Here is a 16,138-nt window from a genome sequence, read left to right as displayed (position 1 = left end):
TTAAGGAACATAAAAATACTAAAATTACCTGTTTGTACCAATTACCAAAGAACCACTAGGAGTACTAGACACAGAATTGGAATTTAATATCCTTATAAGATGCTCAACTTGTTACTTACTCAAGGATGAATTTTCAGCCTCATGAGCAGTTAGGGTAGAACGTATTTTTGGACCAAGTTTGCTGCCTTTAAGATGTGCTGGTTTTCCATGAATCTTCCAATAGGTTTATCAAGTGTGACAAGATTTATTGCAGTGGTCACACCAAAGATATGAGGGGTGCTTCTGATTTGATGAACTTTTAAGTGCATCAGGTGCCACTAAGAGTGCATTAGACTTCAAAGAAGTCTGTTCAGTCTTACCTTTCTCCATCATCACAATTTTACGAGTTTTCTCTCTTCTAACTTCAGTAAATACTTCTCCAATTGAGAGTAAGATTGCTCTTCCAATAATTTTGCCACGTACTTCATCTAGCTCCACATTGAGGCCTACAAGAAATTGGAATATCCTCCCTTTTTTCACTGTTTATTGGTGATATTTGGCATCAGCACCTGAATTCCATTTGTAGTTATTAAAGTGGTCAAGGTCCTGCCACACCCGTTTCATTATGTGAAAATATTTGGTGACATTATCACTTCCTTGTTGAATTTTTCTTGCTTTTAGAGTAAGTTCATAAATCTGGAATTTTTTCCCAAGATTAGAATACATCTCCTTGACACTATCCCACAATTCTTTGACAGTGGTATAGTACATAAAGTTACTACTGATATCCTCCTAAATTGAGTTCACCAGCCATGTCATCACCATAGAATTTTCGGTATCTCGCACATTATATTGTGGGTCAGTGACGTTAGGCTGGCTTCGCTCACCGGTGAGATATCCAATCTTTCCTCTTCTACGGATGTACATCTGAATTGATTGAGACCACCTAAGTAGTTTGACCCATTGAGTCGAAATATGGTGATCTGAACTGAATGAGAGTCACTACTAACTAGTACCTGTTGCTAAGATTTTAAATCTGATAGAGTAGGAGTGGTGTTCTCCTTCAGTTCATGATTAATGACTGAGAAACTGTCAGCCATAGCTACAAATCAGAGGCACAGTGTAGAGATCCTGCTCTGATACCAACTTGAAGTGTTTGAATATTATGTATATCAAATGTATAGGGAATCATCCTCTTTATAGAGGAATTACTGAAATAGAAATAACTAGAAAATAGAAAAAATACTAGACTAAAATAAAGGAAAGATTTCTAATCATAAAATTCGTAAAATTAAGATAAACTAAAAAGGAAAGGATATTATAGTTAATTCTATTTACAGAAAAGATTCATGAAAGAAATTAGGAATCTGATTTTGATTTGATCTTAGTCAACATTGTCAATGCATTTGCATTATTGTGTGAGTTACTTCAAGTTCAGGCTAGGTTAAGTGAAGATAAATTTGTTTGTATTGATGAACAAGTAGCAACTTTTTTACTAATTCTAGCCCATATTACTAAAAACCGTAGCATTTAAGGCCCAGTTTGGGTAAACAGTTTAATTAAGTTCTTTTTGAAAAAATAGCTTAAATAATAAATGGTTATATTAAAAGTAGCTTATAAATAAATTATTTTGTGTTTGGGTTTTTAATTCTAAAAGTGCTTATTTTATAGAAATGTGATAAAAAGTAGTAGTATTATGAGATAAGTCATTTTTTTAACTTCTCTATAAGCTCCTAAATAGCTTCTTAGAAAGTTGCAATTTGGTTTTGAAAATTGCATCAGACATTAATACTACTACTTTTCATAAGTCAAAAGCTCAAAAAAATTACTTTTAAAATTTCCTAAACGGACCCTAAATTAAGTTTTATAGGTCAGGTGAAACAATTAGTTATGTAGTTTCACAAAGTATTATGCTCGGTTATACGTGTCCAAAGTATTTCATTTGCGAAGACAGATCTGGTCCTAGATGACTGCATAGATTTTAGATGGAAGTGGTTTAAGGTACTATTAAACTCCATGTGCATGTCACTATTTAAGTAAACTAGTATTTTTACCCGTAATAATATTACGGGAATATAAATCTTTTAAAACTATGTCGGTTCTGACATTATAGATTATGACACACAAAATTTATAGCATTAAACTACTTTTACAAAAAGGTTGTAAGGGATAAAAGTCCCTGTCGGCTAAGAAGACCAAAGTCTCTATAGATAAAAAAATTAAATAATAAACTTTTTAGTTATTATTTTCATATGAAAGAGTTTTATTTTTTACTAATAATTAATTTTAACATTCGTTATCTAAAATTTAAAAGAATTTAACGTGTATACTTTTATATTTGATTAGGTGTTAAGTTTGTTGCACAAATAGAAATAATTAATTTTTATACTTGCTATTTAAAAATAATAATTTTTCTCTCTATATATAAAAATATAACTATATATTATCATAAAAAAAATTTATATTGATTGTTATAAAATTAACTCAAATATTTTTTTTAAAACAATTGAATCTTGATTCTAACTTTTAATCACAATATTAGTATTTTCTCTAAATTATATGTAATAAATATTTGAAGAAAAAGAAGTGAAAATATAGATTAAAAAAATAAGTAGTAAAAATTTAAAATTAAATAAAAAATATGCAGATAATAATATTTTTTATTTAAATTATATTATGTTGTTAATTTTATTTTTGTAAAACAGAAAGGTAGAGAAAAATAGAGAATGAGAGAAAAGAGAGAAAGATAAAGAAGAAGAATGAAAGAGGGAGTTTGTTAATTTTGGAAGTTAAGAAATTTTTTATTTTAATTATAATAAAAAAATATATGGTAACATATTTTAATCTGTCAAATTATTAATATAAAATATAAATTATAAATTATATATAGAGTGAGAAGGATAGAGAAAAATAGAAAAAAAAAGAGGTAGATAAGAGAATGTAAGGAGATTTACTAATTTTAGAGAAAAATATTTTCTCTAAATTTTAATAAGAGAATGTCATGTGACACATTTTAGTATTAAATTAGTTAGTAATATATAAATATAATATATAATATAGCTATATTTTAATTTTAATTTTAATTTAATTTAAATACAATTAGAGAATGTCATATTATATATTTTGATTATCAAATTTGTAATTAATCATTGATAATGATAGATAAAAGAGATAAAGTGAGTGAACAATGAGAGAGATAGAGAAAGAGTGAGAGAAGATGAGAGAACTTTTAAATTTTAGAGGAAAAGATTTGACTAATACTTTTTATATACTTTTGAAAGATTCACACAAAAAGAAAAAATTATTTAAAAGCTAAAACCATTAATGATGTTGTGTTTGTGATGATAAACTCAAAATTGGCAAAGAAAAAACAAACTAGAAGAAGTCTTAATTATGACTATAGTCTTGATGAGTTGGAGTGACGAAGAGTGGATTATTGCTGACGAAGATGGAGAAGAAGAAGATTTAGATGCTCTAATTTCATATCCTGATTTAAATGATGGAGCAAGTGGTAATAGAGTTGTTGGTGCCTCTAAGGATCCTTTGGCAATTCCTTACTTTGATGATGATGAGTTTAAAGAACTTTTCTAAGGACCTCTTCCTCCTACTCCTGATAATAAAAATGGTAATGCGGAAGCTTGTGAAACTCGTGAAGATTTTATGACTGATGAATAAAATGATTATTAAATGACTTGTTTAGATTTTAGTTAATTAGTTGTTCATTCTAGTAGTTTGGTTGGTTTATTTGCTACTTAAATTTATTTTAGTGTCGTATAAACGTGTGAGTTGTGAATTTGTGTTTTGATTTGTGAATTAAGTTGTGAATTTGTGTTGAATTGTGACTTTTGACTTGTTATGGTATATATTAGTTATAATCTTATGGGTAATTTAGTTTATTTGAAATTTATTTTATTATCTGTGAAATTAGTTTTTGCTATCAATTTTTTTTTTATTTTTATATTTTACGAGTTATCTTTACGTTTCGACTTACGATTCAATGAATTACGATTTTAAATTAGCTTAATGAGTCCAGGTAAACTATGAGTTCACTAACTTGATTAGAGATATTTTAACAAATTTAATTGTGATGATGTGAATTTTAATTAAAGATATTTGTTATTAGGAGTATTTTAGTAAATTTAAAAAAAATTAGAATCGATAATAATTTTAATTGAACATATTTGTTATTAGGGATATTTTAGTAAATTTAATTGTGATAATGTGAATTTTAATTAGAGATATTTGTTATTAGAAATATTTTAGAAAATTTTAAAAAATTAGAATCGATAATAATTTTAATTAAACATATTTGTTAATTAAAAATAATTTAGTAAATTTAAAAAAAAATAGGATCAATAATGATTTTAATTAAATATATTTATTATTAGAGATATTTTAGTAAATTTATTTCTAGAGGTATTTTTATAAATTAAAAAAATGATAATATTTAATTAGGTTTATATTTAATTTTAGTTATTAATCTTTTAATTTGAATAATTAAGAGTAATTTTAACATATTATATAATATAATTAAAAAATTTAAATTTAACTAAATAATAAATTATTCATTTCTAGAATTATTATATAATATTTAAAATATTAAATTTTATAAATCAAACATAAAAATATTATATGTCAAATAATTTTATTCTAAAATATTATATGCTTAAAAATAATACTTTTGAAAATAAAAACTAATACTTAAACCACATCCTGTGTTTAGTGTTCAGGTATATATCTTTTTTAGGCTAAATTCTGAAAGTGGTCTCTGAGATTGACGCCGTTCACTAAAATCGTCCCAAAAATTCTAATTGCACCAATTTCGTCTTTGAAATTGAAAAAATCGTACCATATTAGTCCCTGATCCGTTTTCAGTTAACAATACGCTCACATGTTTTGATGACGTGAACCTTTGGTGACACATGTCACTTCATGATTTTGGCCACGTGTAACGGTATGATGACATGTCAGTTGACGACACATGGCATGCTGATGTGAATGGTTATGCCATGTGTCACAATGCTATTTTGCCACATGTCAGATTATACCACGTGTTACAATGTTATTTGTCCACGTGTCATCCACTATATCATCATTACGTATGCACTAAATTGGTCATTTACTTTGCATCAAATGACTCATTTTAGTCTCTAAAATTAAATGTCGTGTACCAAATTATTCTCTTCATCAGTTTTTTTTTATAAATTTAAAATTTGTAATATCTTTGAATACATTAATTTTAATTTTATCTTTTCACAAGTTATTTAAATATAAATTACTTTTATAAAATATTTTTAAAATGTTAGTTTTAATTATACAAAATTTTTTTTACAATATTTTATTTAAAAGAATTATATGAGATATTGATATTGATTTAGTAAAGAGTGTAAGTTAAAAGTATAATAATATTTCTTAATACAAATTTTTTTTTAATATTTAACACCTTAATAAATATTTTAAGAATACTTGATAAAATATTTTTTAACTAATATAAATTTATTATTCCCATCCGTTTTTAAGAATGTTTGATTCTCCATATAATTGACTTCTCACTAAATTAATAAAATAGATTTATATTGTCGATTATAATAATTCTTTTGATCTATAACTTAGCTAGGCAGCCTTTTCATATATTACACTATTAATTAATATAAGCACTTATTATAACCATGACTTGAACAGTTTTAAAACAGATATAAATAAACACAAAAAATAATAATAAAATTTTAGATTTAGCTAACATGTGTTCTAATGATACAAGTTAAAATTATTAATTAAAAAATTTATTATAAAAAATTGTATAATAAAAAATACAATTAAAATTAGTGTATAAAAAATATTGAGAATTTTAAATTTACAAAAAAATGAGAACAACTGATGAAGGGACTAATTTGGTGCACGACATTCAATTTCAGCAACTAAAATGAGTCATTTGATCCAAATGGACTAATTTAGTGTATATGTAATGATGACATAGTAGATGATACGTGAACAAATAATATTGTGAGACGTGGCATAATCTAACATGTAGCAAAATAGTATTGTGACAAGTGGCATAACCATTAACGTTAGCATGCCACGTGTCGCTGACTGACACGTCATCATACTGTTACACGTGGATAAACCATGAAATGACACATATCACCAAAAATCCATGTCATTACGTTACGTCAGCGCGTCATTAATGGAAAACGGATCAAGGATTAATATAGTGTAATTTTTTCAATTTCAAAAACATAATTAGCGTAATTAAAATCTGAGGGACGATTTGAATGCACAGCATCAATCCTAGGACTACTTTGAGAATTTAGCCATCTTTTCTACCTATAAGGTGTGTGTTTGGATTACAGTTTGTAAACGAGAGTTTGCATAGAATTGATTTTGCAAACTTGATTTTGATAAAAAGTTTGTGTTAACGTGATTTATGTTTGGCAATCTTTATATTAAAATGGATTATAGTAAAATAAATGTTGTTTGGATTATGCTACTCAAAATCACTTTTAGAGAAAAAATTACTAAAAGAGACATCAATTTAAATAATTTTTTATATTATCATATCATTTTACTTTAGATATTTGAATAGATCTTAGTAATTCATTTTATAATAAAAATATTTATCATATAAATAAACATTATTATTTTATAATAATAAAATAATATCTATCTTTTGAGAAAAAATAAATAAATACAATCAAAAATAAAATTATAAAAAAGAGTACGTATTATACATTCTATAATGTCAAACAAAAAGAAAATGTTCTATAATCTTTTTAGTACGTTATTACTCTTTAATTTATATCATTTTGGAATATACATTTTTATTATTTATGACTCTTTTGTTACTTATAATTAGTATATAATAAAAACTAAAATAAAATACAGTAAAAAATGCAATAAAAACAAAAATATCATAAAAATAAATAAAAATAAGAATTTATATCAACAATAGTTATCATATGAATAAAAAAAAGTACAATAAAAATATAATAAAATACTAAAAAAATAAACTTAAAATACTAAAAAAATAATATAAAAAATATTTATCAGATAAATAAAAAAATATAATAAAAAATATAAAAATCAAAATATGGAAAAGAGTACTAAAAATAATAAAAAAAATTAATTTTTTTACCTTGGCAATGATTGATACAAATCTGAAAAATTTTGATAGAAAAAAAAAATTCAGAACAAATAACATACACAACAAATGAACGAAGAACTACTGTGAAAGTTATGGTTACTTGCATCTTTTTTATAGAAGAGAATGGAGGGTAGAATTGGTAGAAAAGGAATAAATTTGTCACTTAATTCCTCCAACGGTAATCAACTTTCTCAACATGAACGCAGAAGCTAGAAATTTTAGCTTCACGTCAATGTACGTTCAGAGGTAAAAACACTTTTGGATTCAGAGTTTTAACAAATTGCCAAATATAAAAATAGGACGTTCAAGACACTCAAACGGACGTAACATAAACCCCAAATTGTTCACCTAAATTAAAAAGCACTTTGATCTAGAAAATGATTAATTAACAAATATAAATTTGAATGTACATGATATCGATATTCATATATAGTGTACACAAAGAATCTGTGTGAAAGTAACAAGGGGAACCACCCTCCGTCAAAAAGAATTAAAGGGAACAGGGTGACCCCATTTATCTTTACAAGATAGCGCTTGTAATTGTTAGTATTTGTTTGTTGGAATTGCTTTGATGCTTTTGCACCAATCCCTATGTTAATAAAACAAATGGTATCTCTCTCTCACACTCTGTTCCTTCTTTCACAGATTTCGGAGTAATCCTTGACCAGGGTCTACTTATTATGCTTAGTGCTCACATCACAGCCTTCACATTTGGAACTTCATCATGAACATGCTAAAGCACATTATTTGTTGAACTTAACTGAGAAAATTACTATTTCTATTTATGAAAATTTAAAAGGTTGATAAATTTATCTACAAATAAATAAAATTATTATTCTTACTTATAAAAAATTATTAATAAAATTATTCAAATTTTAAAAATATTTAAAATTTTTAAAATATCTTCTAATATTTAAATAGCAAGATGATATTAAAAATATTTTTAAATTTTTAAATAATTTTCTAAAATTTAGATAATTTTATTTATTTGTAAATAAATTTATCAATATTTTGAATTTTTAAAAATAAAAATAGTAGTTTATTCAAATTACGACAAATAATGTTGCATAATGCATCCAGTTAACGTCTTGTGTAAATAGTCTTCAATAATTTTAAAACATTAAACAGCAATAATGCCCATTTCTTTTCTTAATTCCGAAAAGCATCAACAATGTATGAATATGTATATGCAAGACAAGTAACTTTCTGCGGCATAATAAGTTAATAACCACTGAAGAATAAATAACATATAGTTGCTATCCAAATTCACTTCTCTTTTTAATTAATAATTTAATATTATAAAATTCTATATTATACTAAATAACAGAAAAAAATGAATCAATTAAAATTCTATATTATAATCTTAGAAAATGTCCTCCGCTAAGGCTCTACCCTGTTAATTTGTAGCAAGAAAACAATTCCCTGCCCCAATGAAAAAAACAACATGGATGGCCTTTTGATCCGTGAATGATGACCCACCTAAAGAAATTTAATTTAATACTATGTATGATATTGTATGATTAAAGCTTCCAAAATGCTTTGCTCGCTCTTCTTGCTTCCCTCTGCACTATCTCATCATTCCAATGATTGTCAGCGAGAACACTCCTCCAGTAAACAAAAGCTGCACATTCATGGGGCCTAGTGAGAGAGAGAGAGAAAGAGAGATCTCACTTTCTCTTTCTCTTCTTACAAAGCAAAAAATAAACAACAAGTAAAGATCACAAAAGAATATCTTTAGTTGTTGTTGGCCTTCTTTATTAAAGCAAGTTCCCCCTCTGCTCCCTTTACAAATTCAAAAAATAAAAAAGAAAAGAAAAGAAAAAGAAATATCTTACTTATACATATATCAAGCACACTAGTCGCTAGCAAGCTAGTAGTTGAGTTTGAGTGCATGAGGAGGTTAATAATCCAAAAAATCTACCTTAGTTTGCACTCAAAGAACAAGAGCTGAACCCTTAATATACCAATTCCCTCATCACCCTCACCAGTCACCCCTCAAATTCAAAATGTCCTTACAAGTTCAACCACTGCCACAGCAACAACAATCACAGCAATTCCAACAACCTGTCCAACAAGTGTATCCAACCACTTACACATATGAGTCACCCCCTCACCATTCAAATGGCTCATTTGGCTCAGTGTTTGTTGTTCTAGCCATAATCATAGTCATTTCCGCCGTCGCATGCTGCCTCGGACGCCTTTGCGGCCGCAAGAGCCACGGCCACAGCCTGAAACATTCCAAGCAGCAAAAGCAGCAGAAGCAGAATCAGAACCACCATGACTTCCGGCCTACTAAGGAAGTGGACATTGAATTTGGCTTTGACAAGAAGATTGCAGCCTCCAAGCCTATGAATGGACATGGTTATGGTCATGGAGGAGGAGGAGGAGGAGGAAGAGGACCACCTAAGCCACTTGGTCCTCCTCATCATGGTGGTGGTGGTGGTGGTGCTGATATGAATATGAAAAGTTTTGAATTAAAACTTGGCCCCCCTCGAAAACTAAGGGCAGGAGGACCATGATGCAAGGGAATAATTTGAGAGTAACATTGTTATTATGATTATGTTAAGTAGAATATGCCACCTTATTGTTGGCTATACTTTCTATATATTATCTTCTGTGTCTTAATATCTCTTCTTATTAGATCTCCCACTACAAGAACAAGAGATGATGAAATGTACAATATAATTATCTTCTGTGCTTTTATTTTTGCCTATATTTTCTATTGTCTTTGTTCTCTGCAACTGCAGTATGGATTTGTAAAATTAAACACAATGTAAAATCACAACTAGTTCAATTTGAAATTAATGGATTGACTGGTTATTTTAAAGAGAACTATGGTTTTGGACTAGTTAGTTTTACTTTTATCTTTAATTAGGTCCATGTTAGTCAGATATGAGAAGCGGTTACCTATTGGCCCGGTAATATTTTGCTCTTGCTGGTAAATGACTAGAATAAAAGTCTTGACATATATTTTTACCATTGAATTTTTTTTTGAACAAAGTTACTAGAAAATACAAATTCTTAATATTAAGGATCTCATTTGTGAAACTGATTGCTTAGTCCTCAAGAACATTGAGCCTTCTTGTTAGAGGGGAGACAGATCTTATTCTCAAGATTCAAGAGCTCCTCCTCCGTGCTTGGAATGTGTAGTTTGAATGGATTTTGAGGAAAGCCAACAAAGCTGCAGATTGACTTGCTAAATATGGAGTTCGAAGGACCATTGATCAAGTTGTGTGGATTGTCCTTTCGGATCTTAACTCTGATGTTAGTTTAATTATGAGGAAACCTATTTCAGCCAATAAGAGAGATCTATTTATATATGATAGTAAATTAGTAATAGTTTACAATCATTCAACGACCCCAACTAAAAACGACTAGGGGTAAGAAAGAAACTAGAATAAAAATTGAAAAAACACAAATTAATATAATAAAATTTCCATTGCCGCCGGTGCCAAACTTCCGTTGGACCTATACCATCTCTTCTTCTCTCCAAATCCTCATCTCTTATCCTCTATATTAATATCGAAATAATAAAATTAAACTCTTTACATTTTTGACACAATAAATTATTATTCTAATTAAATTCTAAAAAAATGAAAAAATTTTGAGATAAATATTGAAATAAACCCATTATATTTACAAATTAATTCAATTCCTATTTTTATCCATTATAAACAAAAAACGTAATTTTAAAATTAAATCAATTTCAATTCTATTGTATCCCAAACACATCCTAACAGTCTTGGATATTTTAACTAATATCACAGTATAAACCGAAAGTGTGTTAAAATGATTCATTCTTTGTATAGGTCGTACTGCCTCACCCATTCATTGACGTGAAATTCACCATGAACAACTTAGAAGTAAATCTTTGCCCACAGCCACGGATTGAGTGAAGAGAGACATTTCTGGTGCGCCTTAAACTTGATTATGCCAATAATGCTCATTGCTCTGTTCTAATACATAGGTGAGTCCCCATCAAGAGTTTTATGGTTGCTCAGACTCAGAGAAGCTCCTATGGTTGTTGAAAGATCTAGGTTCTGAATTACCACCTGAACTAGTTGGCATCCCTAAAGAAGGAGACAACTCTCTTGAACTGTGTTCTGTACTATACATATCATAGTCGTAACCGCTAAAATTGCCATCAGCCATCATCCTTCTAAATCTCATAATATCATTAATGTACTGGCTTGAATCATATATTCTGCTTTGACCATATTTCACCCCATTTGATAGATCTAGTTGTTCTCCACACTCTAAGGCTCTTGCCACCTAATTGGACATAACAAAAAAGAAGCTGCTGCATTTAGTAAAGGATAATATTTATACAAGAATAATATTAGATAACTAGCTTTTTTTAGCCAACATCAGTCAAATTTCTTAAAATTTAAATACATGACCTGAACCATACGGGGGCGTTTAGGAGCAGAGTGGCGAACACATGCGGCAGCAGCCTCAATCATGATTAACATTTCAGAATGAACATAGCGTCCTTGAAGCCTTGGGTCTTCTAGATCACCAAACGCACGCGTCCCCATTGCAAGAAGAAGATGTGGACGAGCCTGTATGCATGTTAATTTGTGATGATAAGGAAAGATCAAAATAAGAGAAATCAATTAACGTTTCTTCAAGTTTAGTCATACCCACTCAACCAAACTCTCTTCTCCGATGGGCCGCTTTGGATCAACGGGCTTCCTTCCAGTTATGAGCTCAAGCAGGACAACTCCAAATGAGAAAACATCTGATCTATCCGTTAATTTTCCACTTGTTGCATACTCTGGAGCCATGTATCTGCACAACAATGGATAATCATCCAACATTAGCTATTACCAGGAAAACATGTTTTACAACATTATAATGTTACTCTTTTATATGCCTACCCGAAGGTCCCCATCACCCTGGTTGATACATGGGTGTTAGCGTCATCAGTTAGTTTGGCAAGTCCAAAGTCTGCAACCTGTGTGTGTTAATAATTATATAAGGCTAAATTACCACTCTGGACTTCAAATTTAGACAGATAACAATTTAGAAAGAATATATATGCTTATATATACCTGTGCTTCGTAAGCACCATCCAAAAGTATGTTTGCGGACTTAATATCCCTATGAATAATCCTTGGGTTGCCTAGAAAACAGAAAATTTAAACTAACACATCAGTGTCAATATTTGTGCTTGAAGTTGAATGTATGTTCACATCCTTCTTCTCTTCAGAAGACATATATACGTATAATTAGGGAGCTTCTAGCTTGTTTAAATATGACAAGCCTAAAATGTCTTTACAAGTAGTGTATGTTCCCAAAGAGATTGGAATTGGAACTAAAGGACTAAAATTTAATATTATATTTGGTGGTAGATATTTGAGACTAAAATTTTATTTTTAAATATAAAATTTTAGTTATTTTAATATTTCTAGAAAATAAAAACACAAAGAACTAAAATTTTTTATATCAGAAATTAAAATTTTAATAATACTTTTTTAATATTAAAAATATTTTAATAAATATTCTCATTTTATATTCTTCTTGAATCAAATAAGATACTAAAATATAATTTAATTTTGTACATTTTATATCAAAAATAATACAAAGACTAAATTTATTTTTAGTCTCTTTTTCTAGATAAAACTGAGTTGATTTTCTCATTCTTACTATGTCCTGGTCAACTGTTTGACTGTATTAGACTTTGATTTTGTTTTTTAGAAAAAAATTATTCCAGTAGCATGTTAACACACATTAATAATTTTCCAGAAAAAAAAAGATGGTGCTGCTTATGAAATTGGAAAAGCTTTTCCTAATTTGTGTGTAAATATTTTTTGTTAAAATAAAAATTAAGCAAAAAAAAATCGTGTTACAACAATAACAAAATCAATCCACAAAAACATCTTAAGCATGTTAAACATAAAATACTAAAAATCTCTGTATACTATTAAAAAAAAAAATAATGAAAAAGATACTTACAGCCCTCATGCAGATACGCTATGCCCCTTGCAGCGCCATTTGCTATCTTCATCCTATTCGGCCAATCCAAAACAGGTAAGTTATTTCCTACATACAGATCACCACACACCAAATCAATTCCTACGTATATAAAAATTAGTTTTTCTATATCTTTATTTCTTTGGATATATTTTGCTACAAAAGTTGCTTCATTATCCTATTCGGTTGTGAATCTTAGTAAATGTCAATTGAATAATAGAAGCTTACTTAGCTTAGACAATATGATTGATTATGGAAAAAATTATGAAATATGTACCAATTCTTTTCTCATCCTTAATTTTGATTCATCCAATACTTTGTTAGCATAAAAAACAGGTTAGTCTTCAAAGAAAACCGGTTGATATATTATTATGTAACAAGTAATTAATTTTTACATAAAAATAAAAAAGAATAAAAAAGAAACTCACATTACCATGCAAGTGCTGACTGAGATTCCCATTAGGAACAAACTCATAGACAAGAACTCTATGTTGCTCAGCTATGCAATAACCAATCAAAGAAACCAAATGACGATGATGAATCCTACTAATAATGTCAACCTCAGCCCTAAACTCTCTCTCTCCTTGGCCACTACCAGGTTTCAGCATCTTCACTGCTCCTACTCTACCATCGGGCATTAAAGCCTTGTACACACTCCCGAACCCACCTTCTCCTATTACGTTCTCACTCGAAAACCCGTTCGTTACTTCCACGATTTCTTCGTAGCTATAAGCCATTATACCCCCACTCATTTGTTGTAGCTCTGAAGGTGATCTCACGTAACCTCCATAGTAGCCTCTCACCGGAGTAGACTGTTTTTTTTGTGAACCGTACATCCCTACTTGCGGACCATTGGCCCCGCCTGGTTGTTTGTAGTAGTAGTGTACATTTCCACCTAATTATCATCATCATCGCAATCATTCAAAAAACGAACATAATGAGTAACTAATGCTTAATTCATACTACGTACTCCTCCGTGCAAAAAAAAAAAAAAAAAAGACTAACTCCAAATCCTCTGGCTACTAGTCTTGACTCGTCAAATTTGAAAGTCAAAGTCTAGATACTAACAACTAACAAACATAGATTAAAAAATTGGGATACGCACGCAGGCCTGCTGAAAATAAATCATAATGTCTCTAGGGAAATGATAATTTTATTCTATTTTTGATAATGTTATTTTATATAAATAGTAAAATCTGTAATTTTAATTTTAATTATATTTTTAAGTCTTCTTAAAATTTTATTGCTACTAATATTGATACAAAGTTTACTATAAAATTCATCTATTTTATTTTGTATAATAAAACACAAATTTTTTATTATAAAAATAATTTATGATTAAAATTTAACTTAAAAATAACATATAAATAACAGTAATGTTATAGACTAACATGATTTATTATTTTTAATCAATAATTAATTTTATAATATTTAAAAATATATTATTAAACTGTTAAATTAAATATATTAAATTATTGGCTAAAATACATAAAATTATGGCCTTAGCTTTTCTATATAAATTATATTAATAAGAGATCGAACAATATCTTTTCATAAAACATAAATTCAAAAAATAAAATGATAAAAGCACGTTAATAATAAAAAATTATTAAATAATAATTTAATTAAATTTATTAAATTATTTAATAATTTTTAATTAATATTTTTTTTGGTGAGTTTCCACCAAAATGAAAATGAACATAATTTACCTTGTGGCCAACCGGCATCGCCTCGATCTTTCTTCTTCCTAAAAAAAAAGAAGAGAATTACAGCAATGAGTGCAATGATGGAAATTGCAGCCACTGCAAAACCAACATGTTGGCCTATCCGATCACTATAACCTCGTGTATTCGAAGTTGACGACGCTGGGGGAGAATGGCGCTTCGAAGAAGATGAATCACCGCCTGATCTTGAAGGCGGAGAAGGTGATTGTGGCGGCGTAGTAGGGTGGTTTGGAGGGGAACTAGTTGTCGGCGGCAGCGGTGGTGGTGGAGGAGGAGGAGGAGGAGGAGGATGAGAAGGAGTAACTTGAGGTGGAGTAAAGTGTGAATCAGGTGGCGTTATTGAAGTTGGGGGTGGAGGAGGTGTAACCCGTGGTGGCGGAGGTGACGGAACTGGCGATGGCGGCGGCGGGGGTGTTTTTGGAGGAGGCGAGTGTTTTGGTGGACGCGGAGAGGGTGGTGGTGGTGGAGACTTTGATGGCCGTGGTGGAGATTTCGGCGGTGGCGGAGAACGCGGAGGCCGTGGACTCGGTTTTGGTGATGGATCGTCAGACGATGAATTTGAATCGGACTTTTTCTTGAGTGATCTACGGAAGGAGTCGGAGGCATGAGGGGATGGCGGCGAAGAAAAGTTTGAAGAATCAGAGAACGAAGATGGTGTCACGTTGGAAGAATGGTCGTGGATAGCCATCTCAAAGAGATCTCAACTTTTGGATGATACTCAGAAATGGCAACAAAATACAGAACCCCCGTAGTCATTAACAATCAAAGAACATTGAAATTGAAAATGGTGTCAGAAACTGATGATGACAAATTAAATTGCTTTCCCCAGATCAATAAACATAGGCATAAACAACAACAACAATATCCTCTGATCACATGTCATACATGAATCATAAGCTCTCAGCATCGTTCAATGACATTGCTTTAGGTGGTTTGTTTCGCTTCACCATGTAACCGCAGATTGCAAGTTGCAATCGTTGCATGCGTGCGTGCATGCATGCATGGAGCTAGCTTCTTTTTTTTTTTTTTTGGTATTTTGGGGTTAGGGTCTCTTATTGAGCCAAGTGTCAGTTTGTGTGTCTTGTCCTGCTTCTTACCTTGAATTTCGGGTTACCGCGCAACCTCCAATGGGCTCTTTAAAATTTTAGGGGTTATACTTTTGTTTTGACTATAAAAAAAAATATAAGTAAACAATGAAAATACTAAACAACGTGAACAAGATATATAGGAAGTGTAGTACATTTTGATTTGATTGATGATTGTTCATGTTGTTCAAAAAAATTATGGATTACCTAGTATAACCCAAAAGAAACCTATG

At 29.7% G+C, this 16,138-nt stretch overlaps 1 protein-coding gene across 1 annotated transcript; it reads right to left on the bottom strand.

Moving 5' to 3' along the window:
• Positions 1 to 10,807: 10,807 nt before the first annotated feature.
• On the bottom strand, positions 10,808 to 15,867 carry LOC112750011 (proline-rich receptor-like protein kinase PERK15). The gene is made up of 8 exons (XM_025798491.2): positions 14,806 to 15,867; positions 13,530 to 13,991; positions 13,079 to 13,165; positions 12,175 to 12,245; positions 12,001 to 12,077; positions 11,764 to 11,911; positions 11,521 to 11,682; positions 10,808 to 11,392 (listed from the first exon to the last, which is right to left on the bottom strand). The coding sequence occupies exons 1-8, from the start codon at positions 15,506 to 15,508 to the stop codon at positions 11,108 to 11,110; spliced, it is 1,995 nt and encodes a 664-aa protein (XP_025654276.2). The 5' UTR covers positions 15,509 to 15,867; the 3' UTR covers positions 10,808 to 11,107.
• Positions 15,868 to 16,138: the final 271 nt, after the last annotated feature.

This window comes from Arachis hypogaea, chromosome 15 (genome assembly GCF_003086295.3).
Source record: "Arachis hypogaea cultivar Tifrunner chromosome 15, arahy.Tifrunner.gnm2.J5K5, whole genome shotgun sequence".
Lineage (NCBI taxonomy): Eukaryota > Viridiplantae > Streptophyta > Magnoliopsida > Fabales > Fabaceae > Arachis > Arachis hypogaea.
The sequence above is the reverse complement of the archived record's forward strand: the minus strand, read 5'-3'. Positions and strand labels throughout refer to the sequence as shown.

What these genes read in the sequence shown, in the direction of transcription:
- LOC112750011 (XM_025798491.2), bottom strand. Translation starts at nt 15,508, where the DNA reads ATGGCTATCCACGACCATTCTTCCAACGTGACACCATCTTCGTTCTCT. An exon ending in TCTCAGTCAGCACTTGCATG is followed by an intron (nt 13,166 to 13,529) that starts GTAATGTGAGTT and finishes ATCTGTATGTAG; the next exon opens with GAAATAACTTACCTGTTTTG. An exon ending in ATGGTGCTTACGAAGCACAG is followed by an intron (nt 12,078 to 12,174) that starts GTATATATAAGC and finishes TAACACACACAG; the next exon opens with GTTGCAGACTTTGGACTTGC.